The 27,922-nt window shown below is 42.6% G+C and overlaps 1 protein-coding gene across 2 annotated transcripts in view; it reads left to right on the top strand.

Annotated features, from left to right (window-relative positions):
• znrf3 (zinc and ring finger 3) overlaps nucleotides 1-27,922 on the top strand; it is a 63,061-nt gene that overhangs the window by 31,371 nt on the left and 3,768 nt on the right. Inside the window, exons 2-7 of one of the 2 annotated variants that reach the window (XM_041043034.1) lie at nucleotides 2,601-2,723; nucleotides 20,752-20,826; nucleotides 22,765-22,896; nucleotides 23,831-23,938; nucleotides 25,440-25,607; nucleotides 27,814-27,916. In XM_041043034.1, the coding sequence (XP_040898968.1) occupies nucleotides 2,601-2,723; nucleotides 20,752-20,826; nucleotides 22,765-22,896; nucleotides 23,831-23,938; nucleotides 25,440-25,607; nucleotides 27,814-27,916 (709 nt within the window). Of the gene's footprint in view, nucleotides 1-2,600; nucleotides 2,724-20,751; nucleotides 20,827-22,764; nucleotides 22,897-23,827; nucleotides 23,939-25,439; nucleotides 25,608-27,813; nucleotides 27,917-27,922 lie in introns of both variants that reach the window. The other variant, XM_041043033.1, reaches the window with a different exon arrangement.

Genomic DNA, 27,922 nt, shown 5'->3' with positions numbered 1-27,922 from the left:
GTTTACAAGAGAAAAAGCAGCTTTGAGAAAATGCGCGGTGAATCTGTGAAATACAGACGACATCCTGTGGTTTTGTGAAAAGGTGATTTGAGTCAGAATAAATTTACTTCATGATGACGAGGGTTGGGCGATGTCTGAAGAACTGGACATCGGTGTGGACAGTGATGGTGTGGACACCGGACAAACTTTTTCTCAGTTGTGTTTACAAGCGTTGGAATGAACTTTTCACTGACTGCGCAGTTTTTTTGCTATGTTACATGAATACGTTTTGTTTTTTCCCTCATAACATCGCGCGCTCTTCAGTTTAGTCAGAATTATCCATCTTTAAAGATGACTCTTTGAGCCAAAGTCACGCTGAAATTCCCTTTCTGACAGCACATCTTCAGCCAAACAGTCGTAGCCGTGTTATGTCACCTGACCTGGATTCTGCGCCCTGATTTGCTGAATGAATCTATCGGTTTGCATTCGTTTTCTGCTATAAAACATGAACTTGCGATGGAAGCTTTTTTTTCTCTTACTCTGTTGTGAGAATGATCCATTTTCTTTTGAGGACGAGGATGGTGATTGAAAATTTGAGCTTAATCTCTCATGTTTCATCATACTCACATTTGTCTGTGTGTGGGAGGCCTGAGGAGGAGGATTCACGGATGAGCCTCTTTTTTCTCTGAAGGTGCTATTCAGAATATGTGGAAAATTTGTGTGTGTGTTTGTTTGTGTGTGTGTGGCTTTGGTCTTAAATGTTCTTCCATCTTAGATCCCTTACAGGCATATGATTTCTCCAATTCAGCATCTACTGTTCTCGCCTGCCTCTCCACAATAAACACAGATGCCAGTCTTTTCATCAGATTTCATCCCCAAGGCAGAGAGAAAAGTTGCAGAATGGCACACGTTATCCACATTCCTTCCCTATGATTCTTCCACAGTCCACCTGATTTGCATTTGACCCCCTTACTCTTTGCTAAGTCCTCCCCAAAAACCCTTCAGGTCAGGGGCTTGACCCCTCGGCCTTGTGGCACTGAATTGACTAGGCGCCTTCTGAATATCTCTTCAACTGGCCTGCTGCACGACTAACCTGCTCCCAACGTGATGAAGTGGGGTTCAAAGGCCAGGGGTCACCAGGGGAAGAAGGGTATCTTGGGTCATCAGCAGTGGCCCTGAGGCCGGAGTGGCCAAGGGCTCGGCGCCACAGTTCTGGCTGAGTGTGGTGTTGTGGTCATTGGGTTAATAGGATAAGTGGCCTGCAGGTCAGTTTGGCCCAGTTCTAATGCTAATACAGGAGCTTGGCTTTGCACTGTTGCCAGGGTGGGGACAGGATCCAGGATTTTGAAACTCCACTTGGTTACAGTTTTAATCCAGCTTTTGGTGAGCAGATCATTAGTTCATTCTAGTAAACAGCTGACAGCTGCCGTCGTCCTCTACCTCTTACTTTGGTTTTGTGTTTTGCATTGTGTCTGTAAGCTTTATGTCTTTTATTGCACTGTTCAGTTGAAGTGATTGCCTGCTGTGGTAGCTGTTAACTGCCCTCATGATGTAGATCCCACTTTGGGGTGCATGCTTTAGCACATATGCAAAAGTGATTATTAGGTAACAGGCTCTTGCTGTCCAATGTGGAATAGATTTATGTTTTTTTTTTTTTTTAATTCTCTAGCTAGTTTCTAGACTTCTTCACCATCTTCCCACAGGGAAGTCAACTCAAGTTAAGTAACGGAAGTGCTTTGAGATAAATGCTTTAAGATAAATGTTTTTGTTAGTTTGTGAGTAAGGAGGCTGCCGCCGCTTTCTTTTTTTTTTGGGCCCAGCGAGTGAGTCACCGTTTGTGATGTCTACCATCCTTTAGCTTTAATCTTCTCTAAAGACATCGTCTAGCCGCTGGGTCTGCAGAGCTTTCCTGGCACAGAGAACTGGGCCAATTTAGCGGCCATAAGTGTAATGAGAGGACAACTCAGACTAATCTGATAGACCCTAATCAGACTGCGTGTGTGCCGGTGTGAAACATCAGCGTCTGCTTTTTCATTCAAGAAGTGAAGATAAAAATGCGTCCAGCTGTGGTGTATGTGTGCACAAACACAGTAGAAATGGCAGCAACATTAATCATTTGCATTAGTAAGAATGGAAGAAGGCTTAAGTAGAAACTCAGTGAAAATCTGCCTGGCTGGCAGATCCATGAGCATCCATGAAGTCCCAGTTTTGCTTATCTGCTGCTATTTTTTTGAGAAGTCAGGTGGGATGCAGCACTGTATGTTTAGATCCTGCTGATTTTGCCGCACACAGCGAATACTTCAGAGACGTCTAATGCTCTTAAGCTCTTATGCTTCATTATGGGAAATAGGTGACAAGTGGATTATAAATTGTAGTACTACCTCAAAGGTGGGGGGTGGGGGTGGGGGGGTATCCAGGAGAGATTAGTTCAATTCTAAGCTTGTATATGCCTGGAGCAAATCCATAAGCCAGTGATGCCGGGACCCTCACACTTGATTCATCGTTTGGGGCAGCTTTTACTATTTTCATGAAACACTGCACAACTTTTGAGCTGGAGTTTTACACTGTAGGGTACACCGTATCTTTGACATTAATACTTATCACTTCTGTCTTCTTTCCAGATGCATCCTTTGGGACTATGTAATAACAACGATGAGGAGGACCTATACGAGTATGGCTGGGTTGGAGTGGTGAAGCTGGAGCAACCAGAGCTGGACCCCAGTTGTCTCACTGTGCTGGGAAAGGTAAAGAACTAGTTGGTTACTCTTTCAAATCCAAAACTTACTTAGCTTTGTTATAAACATGCTGCAGTTGGGACACGAGTCATTTTGACATCTTAAAGTCATGAACTGCTAAAGTTGAGATCATATTTGTGGTATTAAAACTCTTAGGTGTAGAGTACAGCTTCATTCATTGCATGTTGGAAGATTGTCTGGCTTTATTTAGGCTAAAAAAAAAAAAAAAAGTAATAGTTTTGAAGACCCAGAACAGCCAGGGTTTTAATTTTCTACAGCTGCTATCTCAAGCCAGTTTTCACATCTTGGGACATGAATACACTGAAAGAATGATAATTGGATTACTGTTTGCCTGTAAACACAGTCTTGTAAAATCTTAAGGGTACAGATCAAAATAGAAAACAGCGCTATCAGGTGTATTGGATGTTGGGGCATGATATTTTTGGCTCCATGAGCGACAGGCAGAAATGTGCAGACAGCATGGTGTTGTGTGTATAGACAGTCGTCCTTTTCTACACTCGAGCTAAGGAAAATTCTTCCCCCTTTACTTAATTAAACCCTTTTAAGAATTCATCTTTGATCTTTTAGTTGTCAAAGACACAATTCACAGACGGGTGATTTTGTTTTATTTTGTTCCTTGCTTACCATCGCTGGAAGAATGAGGGTGAACTGAATCCCTCCCTTGTCTTTCGCCACCCCCCCTCGTCTCCATCCTCCCTCCTTCCTCCTGTGCCTAGACCGCTCTGGAGTCTCCGAGTGGTATTTTATCATGCTTTAATTAAGTGTTCCTCTTAATGGAATGTACCAACATTCCCCGGAGGATGAGGCGGAGGGATGGGGGGGCTGGCTATAGTCTCATTTATCCCGTGCATGCCTGTTGACAGAAAGAGAGCAGCCATTCATAATTTAAGGAGCCCTTGTACCGTATAGACATGCTAATGGTCCACTTTCTTCGGTGAGGGCTGCTGCTACCTTGCTGATGCATACTTATGCAGAGACCTGAAAATTGGCCTGAAGTTCAGCACTCAGACTTCTCTCCTACTGTAGCTAAGAATATATCGTGGTCATGGAGTAAATGGTCTTCACTGAGGCGATGCATCCGCGTTTGAGGAGCAGTGAACAGTTCCAGAATGAAGCCAAGGAAACTGGAACTAGTTTAACTTGTTGTTTACCAACGCAAGACGACTACAGCTGTCATGAGAACAGTATGCCTGTAGGACAGGAAGGTTTTTAATGGTCGGTAGTGAATGTTTGAAGGGGGACTCAATTTTACACATCAAAGTTTGATTACCGGCCTGGTGGAGCACAACTGCATATGTGGGAAAAAAAGTTGTTTAAAGCCTTTTGTGGCTCCAGAGGCAGCTGAATGAAATTCCCACACATGATGGCACTTGAGGCGACGTCCGATGGGGCTAAAGGACTGCAAATTTGAAAAACAGTAGAAAAAAAAGTGGGGATTAGGAGTAGAAGAAAAGTGCATGGAATCAAAAAAAAAAAAGAGACTCGATTTTGATCCTTTCTTTAAACTATACATCATGAATTCAACAATTTTACAGGAGTGCAATGCTAAATCAGTGGAGTACTCTTTAAGAAAGAATACCAATATGACCCACGAATCTGTGAGGTATTTAACGTCAGCACCTGCCTTTGATGGGATGTGAAGTCAGGAAAGTCGATTAGATGCAGAAACGATGGGAGAGATGGGACAGACCAGTGATCAATGTGCTTGGGCCACATTCAGATCCAGAACATTGTGGCTCAGTGGCACGTGGCTTAGCCAACTAAGCCATGAGGACACAAAGAGTACCAGAAACCCACGCCTTCCGCTCATGTAGTGGAACCAGTCAAAGGAGAACCCTGATGCACTGACAATTTTTTTTTTTTATACATTCTGGGTTTGAAGTTTTATTGGACACTGTAGTAAGGATCATAGAACCTTGGCCTGTGACCTTTTGGCCTCCATCCAGCCTCCCTAACCTCTAGACCACTCTGTTTGCTCTGTGTTTATTCAGCCAGGACTATAATTAGAGGAGGGAAAGCCCATTGTTGCATCTTGACAGACCCTCGCCCGGGGCCCAAACACAGCTGGGTGCTTTGTGTTGGCACTGCCGCTTTTGCCAGACCAGACAGTGCAGTGTTTACCCCCTGCCTGTCTGCTTACTCTGCCCAGCCAGCCAGGTCACCATGCCCAGCCCTAGTCCGGATACTATGCCCACTTACACACTCACCCCGCCTGGTCTGGCCTCATGGTCCACAGCCCCCCACCCCCCTCCCGCCCTACCCGACTGGCCCCTGACTGAACCCAAGAACCCACTCCACTTCGCTGCCACTTTGCCACCAACAGTGTTGGGGTCTTGTCTGGTCAATTTAGATTCCATTCAATTACGGAGTCCCAGTGAACGCACAAAATGGAATTGTATGAGAATAAATGCTGTTTACTCTAATCCATGTCTAAATATAAAGTGTCTGGGAACACAAGGCCCCCAGCTGTGCTTAGGAGCTGGTCAGCATGTAGCAATGGGCATTCCTTCCTCTATTTAGAGTTGGCTGAATACTAGGAAGAGGCTTGCCTTTATTTTAAGTGTCAATTCCTAATTGGCTGATGCATATGGTCGTACAAAAATACAGCTTTTAAAGCAAAAAACACTTGAGAAAGCATCTCTGGTCACAAAGAGATGCGCTGTCATCTCCCAGGAGATACAGTCTCCACAGCTGAAGACTGTGTGTATTCTCTACGCAGGTTTCTGCATAATTTCCGAGCTGCTGACCATGAGCTCCCAGCTGCTAATACACACTCTTGGTGGTGAATGGTTTAATTTCTGGGTCTGATATTTGTCATTTGAACATTTCCTTACTTGTTACTTACTTGTTCCTATATATATACGGTTTTCAGTCATGCCAGTTTCAGACTTAAGGATATCAGGCTGCTCTCACTGTCACAGAGAGATGCTCTGACATCAGTAAATATTAGGAGTAGAGGAAAAGGAGGAAAAGAGGTTGCTCATGCTGGCCTCTGAAGTCCTTGTGCAAACCTCGCCAAAGCGCTGGCGTGTCATATATATGTACACAGTTTTTTCCTGCACTTCCTGTCTGGTTCCTGTGAGAGCTCCGGGACTGTTAAACCTCTGACCTCTGTGTGCCACAGCAGCAGCAGACCCTCCCCCAGCGGCAGGAAAACAAAGAGCAGATCGATTCCTACTGTAGCCAGGTGTGTTCGAGACATTCTTTGAAGTGGTTTGGTTGTCTGCGGTGTCATGAGGATGACGCTGCAAGGTGCCCTGGTGCTAGCAGGACACAGTCGCGAGCAGTTTATTCTCTTTAATTACAGCTTATCGAGGCTCTTCTTTCTGTTTGTAAATGTTGTAAATCATGCTCACACCTCTGCACACTTTTATTTGTTCTCAAGTTGAACTATTTATTGGAGTCAATAACATTCTTGGATGTCATTTCCTCCCTGGCACTTGACTTTCTCAGAAGCGGCCTCCCTCCCTTCTTCTCTACACTGTCTTTCACATACATACACTGCGATTTTTGGCAGCTTCTCTGGAACATGAAATCATGCCACTGGCTTTCAGGCTGGATGGGGTCTTTGTCTCTGTGCCAGTGAGATATCTCCGCTTTCATGTGCCGCAGTGTCAGTCCCATGGCCACACGGGGCCTTAGCACGCCGGCTTTTCCCCTTTTCGTCCCGCGAGGGCTCTCACGACATCGGCCCCAAACCCGGGCAACCAGGGGAGGAATGGCAGAGGAGTGGAGTGGTAGCGGATAGCAACAGGAGTGGGAGTTAGAGGGAAGGGAACAAGGTTGGGGGCTTGGTTTTTCAAGGAGATGACAAAGGCGAATGTGTCTGGTTTGGTAAGTGGGCGGCTGGGATTTGTGTCTCGCTCGGTACAACTTTTTTTTTTTTTTTCGTATGCACATAAGCAGAAAAATGCGACCCATCCTCCCACACAGCCCTGCAGCTTGTGTAAAGCAAGCCTCTTGGCTGGCATAGCATGTAAAACTCCCTGGTATGTGCTTGTTGTGTGTGGCCTGGCGCTGCCCTTGACCAGCTCGTCTCTGAACCACGATCAGTTCCACCTTAAACATCAGCCAAAGACAACATTTCATCGCAGCGGAGCATAACTGGCCCGAGACCGGCTGCTACAAAGCACTTAAAAATAACTAGAGCAACAAGAAAAGTTTCGAGATCTTTATTGACATATCCTCCCAGAAATAAAGCTAGCGACTTTAAAGTTTTTGCCAGAGGCACACAACCATAAAAAGTGTATCCTGTGTGGGAAGCTCTGTCTTTGACACACATACAAACACAATCCTAAAACCACAGTTGCCATGGAACAATGTGAGCGGGCAGAGGAGTGTGTCTCTGTGTCTTTTTCTACCGTGGCCCTTAAGTTGGCACTACAGGGACAGCAGGCCAGAGCAAACAGCTGCTGCGTCTTAGTGCTAAGTGGCTTTTGGACTCTAACCGTGTCTGGCATCTCAGCCAGAGCTGCAGGGAGGGTGTAGTGTGTGTAGAGGAATGATGGGGATATATAAAGTACATGAGGGCTTCAAGGATGGTGTGTGTGTGTGTGTGTGTGCTTGTGCGCGTGCGTGCGCACGTGTTCCTGAAGAAGAGAAAGATCAGATTTAAAAAGAAAGAAATGGCAACAGACAGATGAGTGTGATATTGCTGGTGCCTGGCTCCGAGCCTGCGGCCAGGTTAGCTGTCCTACACACTCAGGTGTGTGCTAGAGTTCGTCCTGAGGCCACAGCAATGCCAGTAAGGTGTCATGCGGCAGGGCTTGTTGTAAAGACGCTCGAGTGCTGGATTGAACCGGCTGCATTTTCAGACCACTTCTAACTCAGCATGTTGGCCTTCATGGATGGGAGTACTGTCGGATCAGAGGGCGTATTTGTTGATGTGTGTATGTGTGCGTATATTAGCTCATCCACTGTTGATCAGTCTGGGTAAGAAGAACTACAAGGCTGACAGATGAGCTTGTGCTTCTCTGCAGACAGCTGAGTGACTCACTGTGTCACTCTCATTGCTCTCTTCTCATGCCTTTCCTTTATTTATGCTTTTTCCCTCGTCTTCAGTGAAGCAGAGAACCTTGATAAAAGAAAGAAAGAAAATTGCTGTAGTTTTATACTCTGCAGACTCCAGACTGTTTTGTTAAATTGCAGTGAATCCACAATAGTGATTGATTTACAACAGCATCTCATACTTGATACAGATGAAGCCTGTTTTTTTTTTTCCGCTCGAAGTTTTTAAAAGAAATCTTTTCACAGCGGAGCCCTGAAGATGCAGAGTATTGATAAGACAATTTTCCCCCTGTGCTTGTACTAAAAATGAGAGGCCTTACATCCTTTTCAGTTGAGCGCGGCAAATTGAAAGTCAGTTTATGGTTGTTTAAATCAAGGCAGCTAACACTGGCAGCTGCAGGAGAAGTATAATGGAGGCTAATGTGGTGGCAAATTCGTAAACTTCTCTGCTTTCTCAGATATGGCAAGGTATCTGAGAAAGCAGAAAGGCACGTCTGAGGATGAGCTTTCCTGCTATTAAAAGATGTAGTTTTGTCAAATGAAGGGTTCTAGAAAATACTGTATTTCAGTGGCTTGAAAAATGAGGTATTTCCCACACATTTTTACCACAAAACCATTTGAAAAGTTTTAAATACTCAGTTCTCACTAAGATTTTACATGATTTAAACTATATCCACACAATAAATCACATCCATTAATTAACAAATTTCAATTACAACTGTTAGGGTGCCGTACTTGGCAAAAATTTTAAAAAGTTACAGGACTGAAACAAACTCAGTGTAGCTACCCTTGTTGTGTGACGGGGTAAAATGCAAAAGCTTTGGCTTCCTTTCCACCTGCCCCCTTGCCCCAAACACACTGCACAAACACTTTCAAACACCTCAGCATGGAGGGAGGGATAGAAAGAGAAATTGAAAAAGAGAGGAGGAGGAGCAGCGAGGAGAGAAGAAAAAAAGGGAGAAAAAAGCTTGTGAAGTGCGGGGCACTCAGGGGCCTGCCTTTTGGGCTCTCCTTTCATGTTTGTATACGCTTCTACTTGCTGATATTATCTTGACCGCTCTTCCTGGCGGGGTGTCGGGAGAGGTTTCCAGTGCGAGCAGACAGGGGCCTCTCTCTCTCACTCTGTTTCTGTATGTCTCTCTCCCTCTGCGTGCATTAACACCCCCCCCCCCAAAAAAAAAGTTGTGTTGGAACCCTCACCCACGTTCCTACTTGTCCAGCCCCCCACCCCACCCACTCCCTCTCCTAAATCACCGCTTCACCACGTTTCACGGCGCTGGGAGGCGCCTGGGATCCCACTGCGCTCGTTTCCATGGTCACTGGGAAGCTCCTTGTGTCATGTGGCTCAAAGTGAGCCGTCCCTGGGCCGAATTACCCAGCTTTCAATGGGAGGCCAAATGACCATTATTAGACTTCACAGCTCAGGCCCCTATTTAAAGAGAGAAGAAAGGAGCCCTGGGGACTTAAGATGAGAGAGGGATGGAGGGAGAGAGAGAAGGGGAGGGGAGACAACAGAGAGAGGGAGAGGAAGAAAGGAGGGGAAATGAGAGGAATGAGAAGAAAGTGCCGTTAGCACTGCTGAGGAGTTGTTTCTTTTTATTTTTTCCCCACCCTTACATTGATTTTTGTTCCTAATCACAATTGTTATTTGAAAGTCAGACTCCAGCCGCAGCTAAAGCTCTCCTGTCTGTCAAACAGCACCCAGAAAAGACGGGGCGGCGCTGGATCAAAAGATGAGCTGTGGAAAAAGTAAACCTTAGAAAAGATAGGACCAGACATCCACCCACGTCAACCAAAGCCCTGTCTTTTCTCTCTTCATCTCCGTCTAAGCCAGTTGCTTTGTAGGGGAATGTGCCCGTGTGCGTGAGAATCCTTGTGCCCTGCGTCCCACTGCGTATGTCAGGGCCATGTTGTCTTTAAGGCTCGGCCCCGCGGCCTGGCACGGAAGCTGGAAACTGAAGCCCCTCTGGTCCACACACAGCCAATCTGATGCCTCTCTGTGCTACAGATGATTCCCCTGGTGGAGGGTTAGCGGGGGTGAAAATGGCATCCTGCTCTTGTGGTTTAAACTTTCTTTAATGTTCTGCCAGGGAGGCAAGGTTAGGCCCAGCACAAGGAGATGGAGAAGAAGTGATGTGTGTTTGAGTGTGTGTGTGTGTGTGTATGTATGTGTGTGGGTGGGTGTATGAAGGCGACATTAGAGCTGCCCAGGCTCTGAGACAGTGAGGTAATGGAAGAAGAGGAAGAGAAACATGGAGATAGGAAGGGAGGCGGGGGTGAAGAATGGGAATGCACCTGGCAGAAACTAGGAGAAACATTAGCATTGTTTATGGAGACTAATATAACAATAAAATTTAGATGAGACATCTGGATGGCATGGTTAAAGGGTACTGAAAAAAGACGTTTTCCAATCCTTTTAGACTCTGGGAGATAAATGTAGGTGAGTAAAAAGTCCCATGTTTCCCTCTCAGATGTGAAGTGCCTCAAAACTGCTTTGTTACCCCTGGATATGATCTGGTAGTAGGTGTTTAATTGTTAATCTGAGGACCAAAGATACTAAACATAGATGACTTGCAGCAGTAAGGTGTTATATTGGAGATGAAGCCGAATGAGTGAACAGGCCTGAATATTGAACCAGATGCTATTTACAGCCACAGACATTTCCTGCTTTCATGCTATCTTTGTGGGGACACGAGAAAAGTCACGTCATGTGTGACGTTCAACCTAAAAATAATACGTGTAAAAAATATGATGATTCCTTCACCAACTGTTTTATTTGAGGAGTTTTTTTTTCAGAGGTAAAATTTAGTCATGAGAAAAGAGAAAAGGTTAGAGGGAAGTGTGAAAACATCTCGGGATTACTTAAAGGGGAACTCCACACATCAAAGTCTTTTTACAGTTTGATTTTGATCCTTCTGCCGATCATGAATCCAACAGTATTAAAGGAGTGCAGTGCTAAATCAGTACTTTCTTAATGCATTACATACCTCTGGACTCATCTTCTTGGATTGCTGCTTTTGCTTCACTTTCATTCTCTCATCAAAAGACAAAGCGTTTGCTGTCTGTCTTTCAACTTTGACCTTATTGGATATCATCAAAGGAGTAACACTGAGTCTGAGGAAAGTTCCTCCTCCTTGTAAAGAAATTATGGATTGAGTCAGTCTCTTCTAAAGCACTTTTCTTTTACACATTTAACTGCTGAAATAAAGCAAACAGCCAAAGGTTAACTCAGTCTCCTCTGCTGGCCCACTGCTGGGAAAGCAGCACAGCGGGAGACAAGAAGTAGGGTAAGAAAAGAGGCATTATGGGGGTTATAGGGCCGAGTCCTGACCTGCTCTGCCTTGTTTGCCCAGGGAAAGAAGACAGAAGGCAGCAGCAACACCCCTCCACACCAGCAGCAGGATAGAGTATTACAAGAGAGAGAGGCAACAACAGCAACCTCTCTTTCATGCAAGCAGGGACATGGTCTGCTAAAGCAGCTTCAAGGCAGAGAGAGAGATTAGAGAAAGGCTGTATGACTGCAGACGAATTAAGGGAAGGAGAGAGGTGGTCGATTAGTGAGACGCCTCATCTTGACGCAGATCATTACAGTCGGATTATATCGCGTGTTCATACTGTAGCATCCTGGGTTAAGGGAACCACAAATGCTGCTGTGTTGCCGTTTTGTTGCAGTTCAGGTCAGACTCAGAAATATCAGTGAAGTCTTAATTAAGGTAAAGTTTTATTTTAAACATTTGTTCTTTGAAACACCGTTAAATACGCGTAGATGTTACGGATACATTATAATAGGACATGGAATTAAAGCCACAGAGGAAATAAAGCAGAAACAAAGCGTAATGTAGGATTCAAAATTACCTACTTCTTACTTTTTGATATCCAAGACTGTTTGCAAGAGCCGTCTGTATGCTCTAAAGTCAAAGCAAAAACACTTAACATTTGATCTGTTGCGTGCCAGGAGACCTGTAGCAGGCAAACACAAATCTGGTGTTTCACTCGTCTCTTAACAACTTCTTAACTCCCAATTTTATCGTCTTCCCTCCCTTCATCTGACAGCTCTCATCTCGTGAAAGAAAAAGGAAATTCAGAATTTTCAGTACCAGGAAAAGTTTGCGTGTTCCTTTGAGAGCCTGGAAGCAGAAAAATCTAATATCAAAATTTCTGAGTTTTCTTTTTGTCGCATTATTTCCTACCTTTTAAATCAAAAGACAATAAGACATGCATGCATTAGTATTTCTTAACTTACTGCTTTTCTCTGAAACCTATTCAAACTTTAATGTTCACAAAGAAAAATGTCAAGGGCTTTTTGACTGACTGTAGGTCTAATCACAACAGATAATCTAATTAATATCAGTATTTTGCTCCTTCAAAGTTTCCCTGGAAAAAAAAAATGTCTTATCGTTTATCATTTCCAACCCAAACTTCCCGTCACTTTCATCCAAACAACTCCTTTTTAGACACTAGATGGAGAAGAAGCACTTAAAAAGTAGTATTCTTGTCCCTAGCCGGAAAGCTTGTTTATTTTCCTGTGAATCACAAAGGGCCAGAGTCCAAAACCGGTAAGAAAACAACATGAGAATGACAGAGAGGAAAAGTGGAGGAAATTTAATTAGCGGTTGTCCATTCCTCCGGCCCCAGTGTTTGGTCTCGGCAGGGCAGAGCAGTGGGCAGCAGGAGGAGAGAAGACTAAAAGGCTTCTTGATTAGCGGCGGTCTGAGTCAATATGTTCGCATCTGTGTTCATGTTTGTGTAAGTGTGTGCGCCTGACGCCACAAGACATCAACCAGTGGAGAGAGACAGGAAATGCTGCCTGTGGTGCACAACAAGTAAGACAAACATGTATATTTTGGGAGAAACAAGTTAAAACTCTCAGTATTTCACAAGAACTTTTGAGTCCAGTGAATGAGCCTCATCCATCATTTATTATCATATCTTCATAACACGCATAAGAAAAACTGATGTCACGCTGCTTCACTCTCCCAAAATACATGCACTGAAAAAAGAAAAGGAAGATTAAAAAGGAACAACAAATTCAACTCAGAGCTTGAAAGTTTTAAAAACAGTTCACGGACAGTTCATAAAGTGTGTCACAGTGTCTTCTCAGAAGTTCTTCTTCATGGCCACGTGATGACATGCATTTAAGTGTTTCAGAGGAATTATCTTTTCATGTTAACCTTTTTTTTTGAGTTATTTCTTTTGATACTGATACCGAAAGTGTTTTGCTAGTAGCGAGCACACATCCCAGAACAGTGCTCCTAAAAAAAAGGTGATTTATTATTATCATATCACTATATTTACATTATCACACCTCTAAGGATTGAAATTTATGATTAATATGTAACTGATGTTGTGATTTTGTGTTGTAAACATTGCCCTACAGGTACATTGCACCTGTCGGAATTGTTTGCATTAACTTTCAAGGCCTCATTTACATCTATTTATGATGAGTTTGCAGTTTAAGCAAAGTAGATATTATGTGTGTAAGTAAATGTCAGAGTATTTAGGACAGTAAAGGAAGGAGGTAAAAGTGGATGTGAGGAGGAGACACTATGTATGAGGGAGAACGAGCACATCCCAGTACACCTCACTCTCTGTTTCTCTCGACTCTTTAATGGGGCCGGCTCTTTGCCAAGTACCACTGGCAGGCCTCCTCAGAGGTGCCCCCTCACACACACACACACACACACACACACACACACACACACACACACACACACACACACACACATTTTGATAGCACAATTCACTTGTATAATTCTGGTTATGCAATGGTGGGTGAATCGCCACCCCACAATGTTCACTGAGGCAGAGACGGAACTGGAGGGGGATGGGAGTGGGGTTGCTGGTTGGGAAAGATGAGGTAAAGAAGAGGAAGAGAACGCTCCGTGAGGGGAAATGAAGGAGACAGTTTTCAGAGAAACACTGGAAGAGATGGAGAGATTTTAGCTTTAAAGAGACGTTGACTCAGTGAACTTAGTAAGGCAATGGTAGATGTATTGTGGTGGAAAATCCCAGGCTTCTGCTCTGATGTGTAGTTTTTGGGCCCACAGAGAGCTCTGGTTTTCCTCCACAGCTGATTTTACCACCTTAAGAGGCTTTTCACACCAATCCAGAAGATGTCCTCTTGGTGAAACACATCTCCTAACTAAAGGAAATGGATTCAAAGAGTCTCAACGCAGGGGCTTCTTGACTTTTGCATCATGATTGCTCCACAACTCTGTCTCCCACTTGGGGATTTAAACCAATGGAAAGGAGCGGCTTCACCCATGGGAATTGATTTTCCCTCAGGGATGGCGACACACTGGGACAGATAGTCATTACATACTGTATCAGTGAGTGTTTATGTGTGTATGTGCATGCTGGCAGCTGGCTACATGATGTACAGCACCGAGGGAGGCCCGAGGATTTCGATGCAGTTATCACAACAAGTTGAGTTTTAGTACCGATACCAAAACTAAATTTATTTAAGTCTGAGAAATATGAAAACAACTTTCTACAAAAGACTTCAGCAAAAAAAAGTCAGACTTGTCAAATGTTAAATGTTTAAAACAAGCAGCAATGCAAGACACCTAAATTAAAAAGAAACTAAAATTGGAAGGCTTTGAAGTCAGGAACTGTCTGATCACATAATAAGTAAACAAGATTAAAAATCTCACCAGACATTCAACTTCTGCCAACGCAACAGTACTTTAGTGCAAGCAGTAAACTGCAGTTTTTAGTTGGAAAAAAAAAAAGAACTTTGATACTCAAGTCATAACCGTGTTTTTATTCTTGTGTTCATACACGTAGTTCCTACTTCCTGAAATGTTTAACATTTTGACCTTTGGCTCACACTTGTCATGTTGGTGTCCTGCTTGTTGTTTGAAGGACAAGGACCTTGATGTTCATTCAGGCTGTTCCATTTCTTTCTAATTGGGAGAGAAAAAAAGGAAAAAGCAAATTGAAATGCATGACTGTCTTTGTAATAATGGAGTATTAGAAAATTCATGCTGAAAAACTAGTTTTGACAGGTGCAGCAGCAAACTGAATTGGTTATATTGTGTCCTGCACTGTGGATCCAGAGGTTGTTCCGATAAGAGGAAAAAAGAACCATAGATTTACTTTATGTTTCAGTCTCAGGTGTTCTTATTGTATTAACCTTTATAGGCTGTTTCCAACAAAAGAAAAAGATCTGATAAATGCACTACCTGCCATCACATAATGGCTGACAAGACAGAATTAGTGTATAGCTGGTGAAGAAAGTGAAGCAATAGCAGCTAAAGAGACATGTTTTTCTCAGGAGTTGGTAGAGACCAAAACAGAGTTAAAAGAGTTTGAAAACTGAACTTACATTAGTCAGGTGGAAGAAACACGCCTCCAAATGAATTATAATGTTGCTCTGTTTCTGCAGAATTTGTAAATATGTATATTTGTTACCATGTTTTGATTTGGGTTTTTTTTTGCCCTCTTGTAACCAGAAATGCATTAATGCAGCTTTAAGCTTAACGACGGCCATCTCATGTGACAAGTTTTATCTTTTAAATTGATCTGAGATCAGCACCCCCCAACTTGGAGAGACATGATATACAGGCCTGCATTCACTTCCTGACCTAACCTCTTATCTGCAGTTTGATATTAATGGCAGTCACCAAGCTCACTGAGTGCTTCAAGTGATTCTTTCCCCTGTGTGTTTACGTTGAGTAAACACACAGCCCGTTTATATGAAGGCGGTCAAATGGAGAGGAGTTTGAGGAGGCTTGTCGGCCCCTGTCCTCCGTCGGTGTGACACACAAGTGGATTTTTATGTGCTTCGTAAACAGTTTTTATGCAGCTCGAGAAACGGTGCCTCAGACGTCCTCGGGACTCCAGTAAAATGCTCCAGCCGCAGGCTTAACGGCATTCAAATTAATATTAAACAGGGATATGGGAGAGTTCAAAAGTTTGGGAAGGTAGAGGAGGAAATTGAACAATGACTTGTTTAAGAGGGACACACAGTCACTGGAGAATGTTTTACTTTTTTTTTTTTAACCTCTTTTTAATGTGTAATTTAGAAGTGAAATTTCATGGCCCTGAGTCAAAGCCTTAAATACGAGTATAAGGGGATTCATGAAAAGAAGTTATTGGCAGGAAGCTGAACAAGGTTATTTGAGTTCAAATTGCGCCCTTGTAAATGGTTTCAGGATAGTATTTATGTGCCTGTGGGAACAGGAAAGTTCTTATTTTGCCGTTGTCGTGACAAAGCAGATAGCAAATCCAGCATGACGAGAGTGTCAGACCAGTTGATTGCATGTCACACAGCCAATATGAATACATCAGGTATCTGTAAACAGAGTAACGTGTTGTGACAGATTAACAGTATGTCAGTGAAGTGTTAACATCAAACAGTAGGAGATCAGGAGGATGGTGAGTTATGCACTTGATGAACAGGGGAAATGGTTAAATCCTTTTGTAATGACAATATCCAGACAATACAGATGACTTCATTTGCAAAAGTACATTATGTGCAGGAGAATAAACGAGCAAGAGGTGCTTCAGACATAGTTTTCGTTTCTTCCTCCAGGCTGCACAGGCTTCCAATCAGATGACACATAGCCACACTGAAAACTTTGATTTTATTTTAGTTGAATGTAAATAATGTTTTGGAACACATGCCTCCTGTGAGAGAAAGAGAGAGAGAGCGAGATCGAGGAGGGAGAGAAAAAAAAAAGGGGCGACCACATATAAGGAAATCAATGGGAGAAAACTATGCCTTTATCTTTTAATAAACCGTAAAGCCAGGAGGCAACATGAAATTACAGCATAATAGCAGTGGAGAGTCTTCTGAAGACTTAATTGCCTTAATTATAGCAGTGCGGAGAGAGAGGCTGAGAGAGAGAGGGAAAGAAAAGCATGAAGAGGAGGAGGAGAACAGAAAAAGGAGAGAACCAGAGGAGAAGAAAGTAGGAGAGAAAGAAGGAATGATGTGATAGAGGACCCAGTGCGTGAGCCAGACGTTGCAGGTGTAATTCAGGTGTGTGTCCGTTTGCATGTGAGCACACAGCCTTCTGTTGAATGTATGTGCTCATAAATATCTGCACATATTTACCCATGCATTGTTTTGTAACGGCGTGTGCTGGTGTGTTAATATGAGAATCCTTAGTATATGTGAATGATGGAGTGAGCGCTTCGCTGAGAAAAGTCTCTTTCCAGACGAGTGAAAATTTCTCTCCCTCAGATCTTACAAGCTGGCAGGCTTACTTAGGGATGCTAAACATAGCTTTCATTTTCCTCCGTGTCTAGACTGGGTTCTCAGTACTTTTCTGCTGTGGTTTTTGTTCACTCAGGGAAGATTGTACCCTAATTCTCATGCCTCCGAGCCAGCGGGAAGTTTGTTTAGCCAGCAGTGTTGTGAAGTACCTGTGAAACTCCCCCCAGCGTGCAGTTCAGGTTGAGAGTTTAGCTGGTTATTTGAGCATGGATGGCTGATCAAGCACTCATGTCGGGGACCAGAGGTCATGTTTCGGCTTTGAGAAGAATATTAGCAGTGCTCTTTTTTGTAGATTTCAAGTTCTCAATTACCTGTACTGTTCCTTAATATCTACAGTAGTGGAAGAAGTAGTCAGATCCATTATGATGTGAGAATTACTCCAGTGTGAGTAAAAGTCCTGCATTTAAAGTCCCAGAGAAGTATTATCAGCAAAATGTGCCCCAAGTATTAAGTACAGATTCTGCAGTAAAGTAGCCCCAGTGAGTGATATGTTATTATAAATGACTTCATGATGATGTATCAGTGCACATGGGGTTGTATGTAAGTTGTTGTTTTAACTACTTACTCTAACATTTGGTTGTTTCCTTGCTCAGCCACAAACGTTGAGAATCACTGGTCTAAAGTAACTAGTACCTGTAGCTACATAAATATAGTGTAGAGTAAAACGCAAAATATTTCCTCTGAAATGTAGTGGAGTGAAAGTATTAAGAGCATTTAATGGCTCAACTAAAGAAAATGTTGCAGGACTTGGGTGAATATTGTGTCTGTTTGTCTCCACTTTTTCTAGAAGATTGTACCTGTATTGCAGTTACTGTGTATTGTGTAAAGCTTAAATCTTATAAGCAGCTACTTGTGAAACTTTCTTTGCTCTGTGACGGCTGAAAAAGGAACAGCGTATGAGTTTACTAACAGTTTCTCTGAGTTGATGTCTAATCGCAGCACGCAGCTTTGGTCCTTGAAATATTGGGTTCTTAAAATGATAACATCTGCGTGTCTTGATCTCATCTGTTATCATGACCAAGGAGATCTAAATGACATCTTGCAGCAACTTCTCTCTGATAAGCTAAATGAACATTCGGTCTCGGCGAAACACGTGTGAACGAAAGCTTACGTTTCCAGAGTTTTCCATCTTTTTGAAAAATTTGCAGCAGAGGACTGAATGCTGTCTCCGTTTGCTCTCACAATATCTCCTTACACAGGAACTCTGCCACTTGAAATCCTATAGCCAGTTTGACTCAGTGAAGTATTTCCTCTCTGAAGTGTTAAGTTTTTAGCAACATGACAAAGTCCTCAGAAAAAAAAAATGTCATAAAACAAGAAATATTTATCCTTCCTTTGGTGTCCGAGGTTGTAGTTTTTTTTTTTATAGAGTTAGAAAGGAGATGTGTCATGTTTCTTAACACAGCCAGTTTGCCTGTGGGTGCATTTTTGTTGTCGTCAGGCAAGTCCCTGCACTGCAGCGCAGGCCTGCCCGAGTGGAGATTCTTTAGGAGGAAGATCTCTTTCTTCTCAAAGCGTCTTACCAAGAGCTATTAATTATTAACTAGGAGAGCTAACATCAAAGGAGCAGACTTGTGCTGAATTAAATGGGGGCTGGAGCCTGGCAGTGTTGAGCTGAGAGAAAACTGGGTGAGAGGGAAAAGCCGAGCGAGATTTCGCTCGGCTCGCTTTTGAACTTTCCAAGTAAAAAAGTGGAAAAAAAGAAAGAAAAGACCGATGTTAGTTTATGTAAAGGAGGCAGGACGAAAGAGAAAGTTGGAAGAGCTTGTGTTTATAGCGCGTCGCTCTTTTAATGTTTCTGTGTTTGATAAGGCTTTCATTCACTGCTGGGAAAGATCGATCATTTTGCAGGGTTAATTAGTCTTTAATGAGCTGTGAAAGCCATTCATAAACATCTTGTCTGTGGATTAAACCAAAGGGAAATCTAGTTGAGATGTAAAACTCGTACACTTCAGAGTCATGATGTGTTTACATTTTCCTGAAGCTGCTTTACGCTCAGAGTTGAATGTGGTACATATGCCACCCCTCATATCAAAGGCCTTTTGTTGCTGTGGTTCTGTTTTTGCTCCTGCTCTAACTTGTCCACGCAGCAGTAGTCCCACCAAAGGCACCTGTAGAGAAGAAGACCCAGACTGGCCTATGCATAGAAGGGAAAGAAGTAGACAGCCTTGGACAGCTTAATTAAACCACTGACAGCTTTCTAAGGCTTGTAATGCACACAGGAAATACAGATCTCAGATAATGTCTCAGTGTTCATTAGCTGTACAAGAGTTTTGGAAATCAGCACTTTGACAAGATGTTTAAAGCAGCAGAAAACAAACTAACAGCTGTGAAGTAGCGGAATCATCTTTTAAAAACGTTAAAATAAAACTCCAAATTTATCTGATACGTATGATCTTAGCACAGTCTTTAAAATAACAGCAAGAAAAACAAAGAATAGTGGTTTCAAGTAATACTAAACTGACTAGTGAGCTGGCAGAAAAGTTACTAATAACATTTTAAAGTACATTTTTAAAGAAAAGACAAACATTACATCCCTCCAGTACACTCACAAGATGCACTGAAGATGTCTTTAAGGCTCCAACACCTTACTGAGACACTTACTGCTGATTTTTTTTTTTCCCTTTAAATTTGACACCCGTCTCTATGTACTGTAATATACAGTGGGTTGACTCATGTTTACACTAATAAATTCATATTTGGACAAAAGATGCAGGAACTTGCTCAGCGTCATATTGTTGAGTGTCGTTACCGCAAAAATCAACATGATGCGTTGTGAAAAGTGCAACTGCGCCTCCCCCGCACACACGACTCCGGCCCATCTCCTCTCTCTGTCCTCTGCAAGTGCCTGCAGACTAGAGCGGTGACGCTCTCCAGCCACTCGGCAGCAGAGTCACAGCACTGTACACTGTCACTTTGATCTTCATCCCCCTCTTCCCTCCAGTAATGAAGAGCGCTGGCAGGAACCCAAGGGCACTTGATAATACCAGGATATGATCCCAGCCGCGCTCTTTTAGATCATGTAGTGCAGACATCAAAACGTTGTCTAAATAGGGCACCGTGAATCAAGTGGGGTGAGAATGGGTTGTAGGGGAAGGCAGGAGTTAAGATAAAGGAACTTTTTTCTTTTTTTTTTTTTCCTGACGAGGGGAAGCCAATTTGGATTCTGCGAAGAGATACTTGGGGTTCTGCAGATCCAAGCATTTCCTTTATCTTTTGCCTTTAGCAGAAGTCTTCAAAAGACCTCTGTGCTATGACTTTCTCTACTCTCAGATGAAAGGAGCTCACATTTTTAGCAGTTGGAAATCCTTGATAACTTTATTCAACTTTTCTGAGCATGCAGGGCAGAATTCAATTCGAACTCAGCTCTGTGTCATGCCGAATTGCATCACATGGAGCTGTGCATGCATTAGTCCTTGATACAGGATTGAAACTGTTTTAGTGTCTGTCAGACTGTATTAGCTTAATGTGGTGCAGATTTACTTAGAATTACATCATGAAGACTTCAAAGAAATGGAGAGATAGACCACATGTGCATCCTAACAAATGTTATCAGTGGCTTGTTTACTTCTCGCCCCTTGGTTTTCGCTTTTCTCTCTTATTTGCACATTCCAGATGATCTGCGTGGGGTAACACTCAGGCGAATAACTCCCTCTAGTGGCCTGAATTAGAATGTGAAAGCTTTGGAAGTTGATGACATTGACAGTGTGATCTTACCTTCTCTGGCTCTTTTATTTTCATAATTGTTTGAACATATCTAATGAGTACTTTGTTCTGTGTTTGCAGGCAAAGAGAGCAGTCCAGCGCGGAGCCACAGCCGTCATCTTTGATGTGTCAGAGAATCCAGATGCCATCGACCAGGTTTGTACACACCTAAAATTACCCAGGCATTCACGCTCTCGACAACACTGAAACGGTCTAATCTGTCTCGGTCTGTCTGTGAAACGCTTTGCTTTTCACTTCTGAATAAGGCTCAGCAGCAGGCCCTGCCCTTCTGACTGGCAGTGTGTGTGTGTGTGTGTTCTGTTTGTACAGACAATGATCTTTCTATCTTTAGTTCTGTTCAAAAGCATGTGGATCAGCATTGCTCATTCAACCATTCGGGGCCTTTGAGCCAAACTTGTGTTTGGAGGAGCGCGCTGCACTCCGAGAGGACTGAAAATGGATATCCAGGTTCAGCTTTCACTAGACCATGACCAAACTGTGTTGAGCTCATAATTGCACAGGTAGCACACATTACCTCATCCCCTGAGACTATGGATCTGTCTTTGAGTGCACATTTTGTGGGAGCACTCACAGCTACAGTAAGAACAAAGTGTGTTCCTTGTCACACACACCCAGACGCTTACATTCCTCCTTCTTCCAATTCTTATGACTCCTGTGTCTTTACTGTTAAGAGGTATAATACATGAGTTTCTCCTCTGAGCGCCTTTGTCGCAAGAATTCTCCTGTGGTATTCATCCTCGCCACGCCAGGCCTGGACTTGCAGGTTTCTTTTTTTTTTCCTCTCCCTCCTCGCCTCTTCTTCTCTGCCGCTGGGTCGTAAAGCGCGTAGCTGAGAGATAAAAGGGATTGCGCGGAGACCACATGAAAGGCAGCGCTGGGCGGCTGTGTTAAATTCCCCCGAGAGGCTTTTCCAGTCAGAGCAGCCCAATCAGCAGAGACAGGACCCACAAGGCCGAGGGGCAGGGAGGAGGAGCTTAGGGAGAATTAAGGTCCTGAGGCCAAAATTAGGAGAGAGTTAATGTACTTGACCTCCTTTTAATCTGAGGCCAAGTGTCGCTAGTGGCTCGGACAGTTTGGGGTTTTGTTAAAGGAGAAGTTAAGTTTGAGATTAATTTTCTGTAAACAGTGATACAGAAGTTTTTTTTTTCTTTCTTTCCAGTTTGTTTTTCCGTTTGTATGTATACTTTTTATTGGTGTTTTGTTTGTCAAAGGCCAAAGCTAGAGTCTCAGTGGAGTCATTTCACAAAGCGGGAGCAGCACAGCAGAATCAGGCGTGAGATCAAAGGTTTCAGCGTCTATACTTTTAAACCAGAACATACAGTATTTCACTGGGGAACATGACGACAGCAGAAGAAATAGAAATGTGAATATCCTTGGTATTTCCCCTGGGCTTTTCAAATTACAGATTCCAACCAGCAGACGAGAGGGCAGAACAGAGAGGGAGAGGAGGAGTAAAGGAGTATGTCAACTGACTCAAAAGCCAGAACATACTATTCATTGACTATTTCCTCCTGCTCCCTCTGGTAAACTGTGACCACAGTTTCCATGTCTTGAGCCTATAGGTCATTTTCCCCAGTTGGTAAAAGAAGAGTTGCCTTTGGCTTTTTTTACATTCAGACAGTTTACATCCATTAGCTCAGTAGTTCCTAAACTTTCTGCCTTATATCCCCTAAGAATTAAGAAATGTGTACTTGAGATACCTCGCTACACGTTACATATGTCAATCAGTTGTGAGCAGTTTCACTAAAGAGTGATTTTTTTCTTTGCACAAGAAAGAAAAATCCAAGGCACTGTCAGACGAAAAACGGTCAAAATCAAAGCAGCAGAGGCCGAGATATTCTTTTAATCTCTAGCATGGGTCAAGCTTGAAAAACACCAGCTCACTCATTTCCCTTAATTATACAACTTTTTTTACAGACTGACTCCTCATGACAAGCAAATTGAACTTAATGTGTTAAAATTGGTGGAGTGACCCTTTAAAGAAAGGCCGTTATTGACCGGACGAATGAGTTTAATTTTGTTATGTATTAGTACATCTGTGTTTGATTTATTTTTTCCCTCCTCTTTCCTCAGCTCAACCAGGTTGCAGAGGATCCTCTGAAGCGGCCGGTGGTTTACGTGAAGGGCAATGACGCCGTTAAGTTGATGAACATCGTCAACAAGCAGAAAGTGGCTCGTGCTCGGATACAGCATAGACCACCTAGGGTAAGAGCTCACACCAAAACCCAGAACCGCTCAGGGTGGACGACGTGCATTTGTGTGAGACAGCTCTAAAAGCACATGTGAGGGACATGAGGAAGAGGTGGACGTGTTTGTGAAGCCCATGCACCAAACAGCCCTGAGAAGTTTTAGATGTGAAGGCAAACGAAAATTCCAGCTGTGAAATCTGACCCTTTTCCTTTCTTCTCTGCTCTCAGCTGCCCCGAGGCAGAGGACTTTTTCGCAGCGCTGCGAGAGATTAATATCAGCCATTCAAAGAGCTGTTTGTTTGCTTGGAATATTTGATAAGAGACCAACACACTTTGAGGTCAAATAACTTGACATAATGAAAGCCCCACAGAAAGCACTGTCTGATAATAGAAAAGTTTCTGACGGAGTATTAAACAAGTTGGCCTTTCTCTGTGTGTTTTCAGCAGTTTGGAACACGAGCACTGAATTTAATAGAAAATATGAAGTGAGCTGCACCCTACTATTACTACCCTGCCCTGCTGATTTATTGATTGACTAATTATTTCAGCTCTACTCAGATAATGGTCTCATTTGTGTAAGATATGTAGCACTCACCTGAGTAAACTACTGACCGTCTTAAATCGACACAGTAAGGAGGAAATGATTATGAGATGGAAATGAATTGATTTGCATGAACAATCAGCCATGTATCTATTCTAGAAAGCACCATCAAATTATGTCTGAAGGTCACATTTTTCTTTTTATTTGCATAATGTAGAGGAAATGAATAACACCACTGAAGGCTCTGGTCTGCAGAGAAAAATTATAATCAAATATCCTGGTCCATGAATGGAAATGAAAAATGCAGTGTTTTCAGGCAAAATAACCCTTTTAATGACCCTTTTAACCAGATGCATGTGAAGATTATTTGACAAATTTGTGTTTCTCTTGTCCTCCTTTTCCACAGCAGCCCACGGAATATTTTGACATGGGCATCTTCCTGGCTTTTTTCGTGGTTGTGTCGCTGGTTTGCCTCATTCTGCTCATCAAAATCAAACTCAAGCAAAGGAGAAGCCAGGTTAGTGTCTAAATACACACTTATCTCTCGCTGTATTAATGATAGAGTGAAGAACCGACAACTTTAGAAACTTTATTTATTGTCCCAGTTTGAGTCATGTTGGACCAAACTTGTGCGTGTCTGCTACACAAAACACACCCAAATGCACAACGCCGTGCCTTGTTTTTCCAGTCAACACGACGTCACTGGGAGTTGCAGGCGTTGAGTCAGTCGACAGTAGCTCTGTCACTGATTGATTCCTCTCGCGTGTTGACAAAAAGCTCTCAGTGGAGGCTTACGTCGGGCGCCTGAATCGGGATTAGCATTTAATTAACACTGATGAGAGGGTGGCTGCCGGAGCCAAACGCACAGAGATGTCATGACAAAGCAAAAAACCTGTAGCGGCATCCGTTTAGACAGGTGTAATCCTGCCATCAAACGTATGTGTTGACTGTACCCAGTTCGGGCACATTGTGCATATAATGGGTGTGTGTCTCATCAGCAGATGACTTGGTCGTGACTTCCTTTGTTGGTTAATTAAGAGAACAGCTCACACCAGGGGCAAATTTGTCACACGGAACAACCTTTTCCTTCCTGAGCTGTGAAAAATTAATGAACTGCTGGTGAAGTAAATACTGTTTATACAGTATTAACCTTTCTTTTTTTAATCAAATTTAACTGTAAACAGCGAATAAAAGTTCCGAATGCCATCTCAGAGGAGCTGATCATATTATTTTTGGGTTTACTGAAGGATTCCTCTAGGGTCTGCCCACACAAGACTACAGTTAATTACACACTGAAAATGGAGGTTTTAAAGTCCTCGTGTTTCATGTTTGTCAACCCTGTGATGAGAATGATTTCCTGCTGAATTTCATTGCTCTCTTGCTGACCAGGATATCCACATGTCCTTAAAAAGTCTACAATTATCTAGTTGTGAGGCAACATAAACGAGGAAACACCCTCCGGAGACCCTAGTTTAGTTAAGCCTGACCATAAATAACTCTGCCTTATACATGAGTGATGCACTAGCAGTTCAGGCAGTGACTACAGTAAATCACAAAGGCTGCTACATGTGTGTCATAAAGTTTAATCCCAGTAAGTAGTTCTGTATGTGTCAACTTATCAGTCACCGTTCTTTAATAAGTAAAACATTTTAAGGCAACACGAAGCAAATTAGAGATGAAAAGAGGCCAGAGAATTAGAGCCAGAGAGAGTTGCTAATGCATCAGTCAAACATTGCAAAATTATGTACTATGTCAAAGGGAAAAGTCTCAAATCATGTCAACATCAACGATGTCACGTTAACATCTGCACAGTTCAGAAGTAAACACTTGCCAGCGCTGACGTACAGACACTTCATGGGATGTTTTCTTAAAAACATCATCACCGAGTTAAAAACATCACCCTGATAGTTTTGTCATTTTAATGCCTTATATTGGCAGAGCTTTACAAAGTTAAATGGTTCATATCAAACATGCAGATAATTCCCACTGACCCTGTCCCACTTTGCTTCCCATCACAGAGCTCAATGAACAGAATGGCCATCCAGGCTCTGGAAAAGATGGAGACTCGCAAGTTCAAGGCCAAAGGAAAGGGCCAGCGCGAGAGCAGCTGTGGAGCCTCTGATTCACTGAGCAGCAGCTCCACCTCTGACTGCGCCATCTGTCTGGAAAAGTACATTGATGGGGAGGTAAGAAAAGACACGTACCTCTGCTTGAATTTTATATTATGCAGGCAAATGCAAGGTTAATGTATTGCATTTTTATACAGGTTTCTAAACTAATTTGAAATCAACTTTTCAGTAAGTTCATAGTTATTGGTCGCTAAAGCATGAAACTGACAAAATACTTTAATGTAATGTAATGCCACAAAAATAGTCCTGAGTATCATTGCTGTACTTCCCCATAATTAATCATTTGGGCTCATTGTGATTTTATAAGGAGAAAGTAATGTTTCAGCATATACTTAGCCAGGTAATAGATTTTTCTTTAAATCAATAATGCAAAAATAAAGGTAGTTTTCTAAAAAAAATTCCATTTCCATTTGCTGTTTGACTTAATTAGCAATTTACCATAAACATTTCTGCACAGTTTGCCACAAGAGCATCTCATTCATTTGTAAAAACCCGATCCTTGCAAAAATTACACAAATGCACGATCAGTGGAAAGAATTAACAAAACCATCTGTATGTTAATGAATGCTTTTGGATAAAAGCAAACAGTATCACGCATTCATAAGGAGACCATGTGGGAGCCAAACCTCTTAACCTCTGGCAGTGTTAGTGTAGTCATCTACACACTGAGCTTGTTTTTTCATCCCATATTCTGCAGACCTGAAACATAATGCAGTTGCATGGACAATAGAATGGAAGTTCCCCTGATGTGCTCGGGGACCGCAGTTCTGCAATCTTCAGTGACATTCTTTCCGGCGTCTTTTAGATGTTTAGCTCAGTCTTTCAGAGCACCTGGAGAGATAACGGTACCCAGGGTGCTTTGGGTTGTGATTATGCTTCCTGTTTTCCCAGTGTGGCCTTCTTTAATTTTTAAAGGAGTCATTGTCAAAATATGTGTCCTAGTCTTGGACTTTGAGGGTTTACTGTAACAGCATTGCTCATCCTCATTCACGGATGCTGGAGGGACAAACCCTGGGTGCCCAGGGGGACATAGCTGGTGTGTGTGTGTGTTTTTTTGTGGTTATGTGTCTCTTCGGCAAGGAGGAGAAGAAAACACAACAAAGCATGGCGCCAGGATTGCACAGAGGAAGTGGCGATATAAAAGGCTGAATGGCATCAAAGCGGTTTCTTGAGCAGTGAACCAAGCAACAAAAGCTTAGGTGGAAAAGAGCCCACAGATGAGTCACATTAAGCCACAAAGTAAAGTATTTGTGGCAGTGAAAAAGCTCTCACTGGAAAAGAATATTATAATTCATATCCACAGTGCTCCTGCTTTTGTGTCTTGGAATTCTTCCATGCCAGTTCTCCATCTGAACGGCGTGTTGCATTCTTTTCATATCAAACCTCGAGTGTAAGCCAGTTGTTTGTTTTGTTCCAGAAAGCGGCGACATTGAGCATCAAAGTTGTATTTGTACTGCGGTGTGGCATCAAGTGAAGAGTTTAGTTCGTGGCATGATGTAAAGTTGGCTCCTCAGAGTTAAAGACTCGATTAGACTCACAACCATCAGCACAACTGACAGTTCTCTATTGCTTTGCTGCCATCTTCTGGACGTTCAGTCACGCTCTACATATTTCTTCACTGTCAGAGAAATTAAACCGTGCTGTAGTTAGTGCCTGAATTCCTGGTTCAAGTCCTGAAAAAACTGGAGCACTTTACAAAAATACTGCAGGATTACCGTGCTGCATTTGGAACATTTAAGAAATGAAGAGTATTAAAACTGTAAAGATCATTTAATGTGCTGCAGTGCAGGATCTAAGATCCTGAAATTCACAATTTTCTTCTATTTAAGAATTTATTAGAACTTGAATTATTAGAAATTAATAAGCATTCGCTCAGGCATTTCATTCACACCTCAGTGTGTGAATGCTGGACTGTTGTCATTAAATTTATTTAGTAAAAATGCTAGAAAAAAACTTTAGCTTGCATATGTAAAGCTTGCATTTGTCCACCTGCTGTAGGAGATATTGTGAACCTTTATTAATGTTTCATTTTTAGGGAGAAAGTTAATTAACACACAAAATACTGATTGCAAATACTTCAACATTTGACAAGTTCTAATATGATAATCAGTGTAATTTAAAAAAAAACAATGGCACAATAATGTGATATTTAGCCAAATCATCTTATTCTATTTGCCATTACTGGATTTACTGCTGTTTGCACTTTATAGAAAACACTACAGGTGAGATCTTATAAATCTTGTTGTTTTTTTTTCCCCTACAGGAGCTGCGGGTTATCCCCTGTGCTCACAGATTCCATAAGAAGTGCGTCGACCCCTGGCTGCTCCAACATCACACCTGTCCCCACTGTAGGCACAACATCATCGGTGAGT

The sequence above is a fragment of the Toxotes jaculatrix genome, chromosome 7 (assembly GCF_017976425.1).
Source record: "Toxotes jaculatrix isolate fToxJac2 chromosome 7, fToxJac2.pri, whole genome shotgun sequence".
NCBI classification, from domain to species: Eukaryota; Metazoa; Chordata; class Actinopteri; family Toxotidae; genus Toxotes; species Toxotes jaculatrix.
Note: the sequence above shows the minus strand (reverse complement) of the source record. Positions and strands in the feature narration are given on the sequence as shown.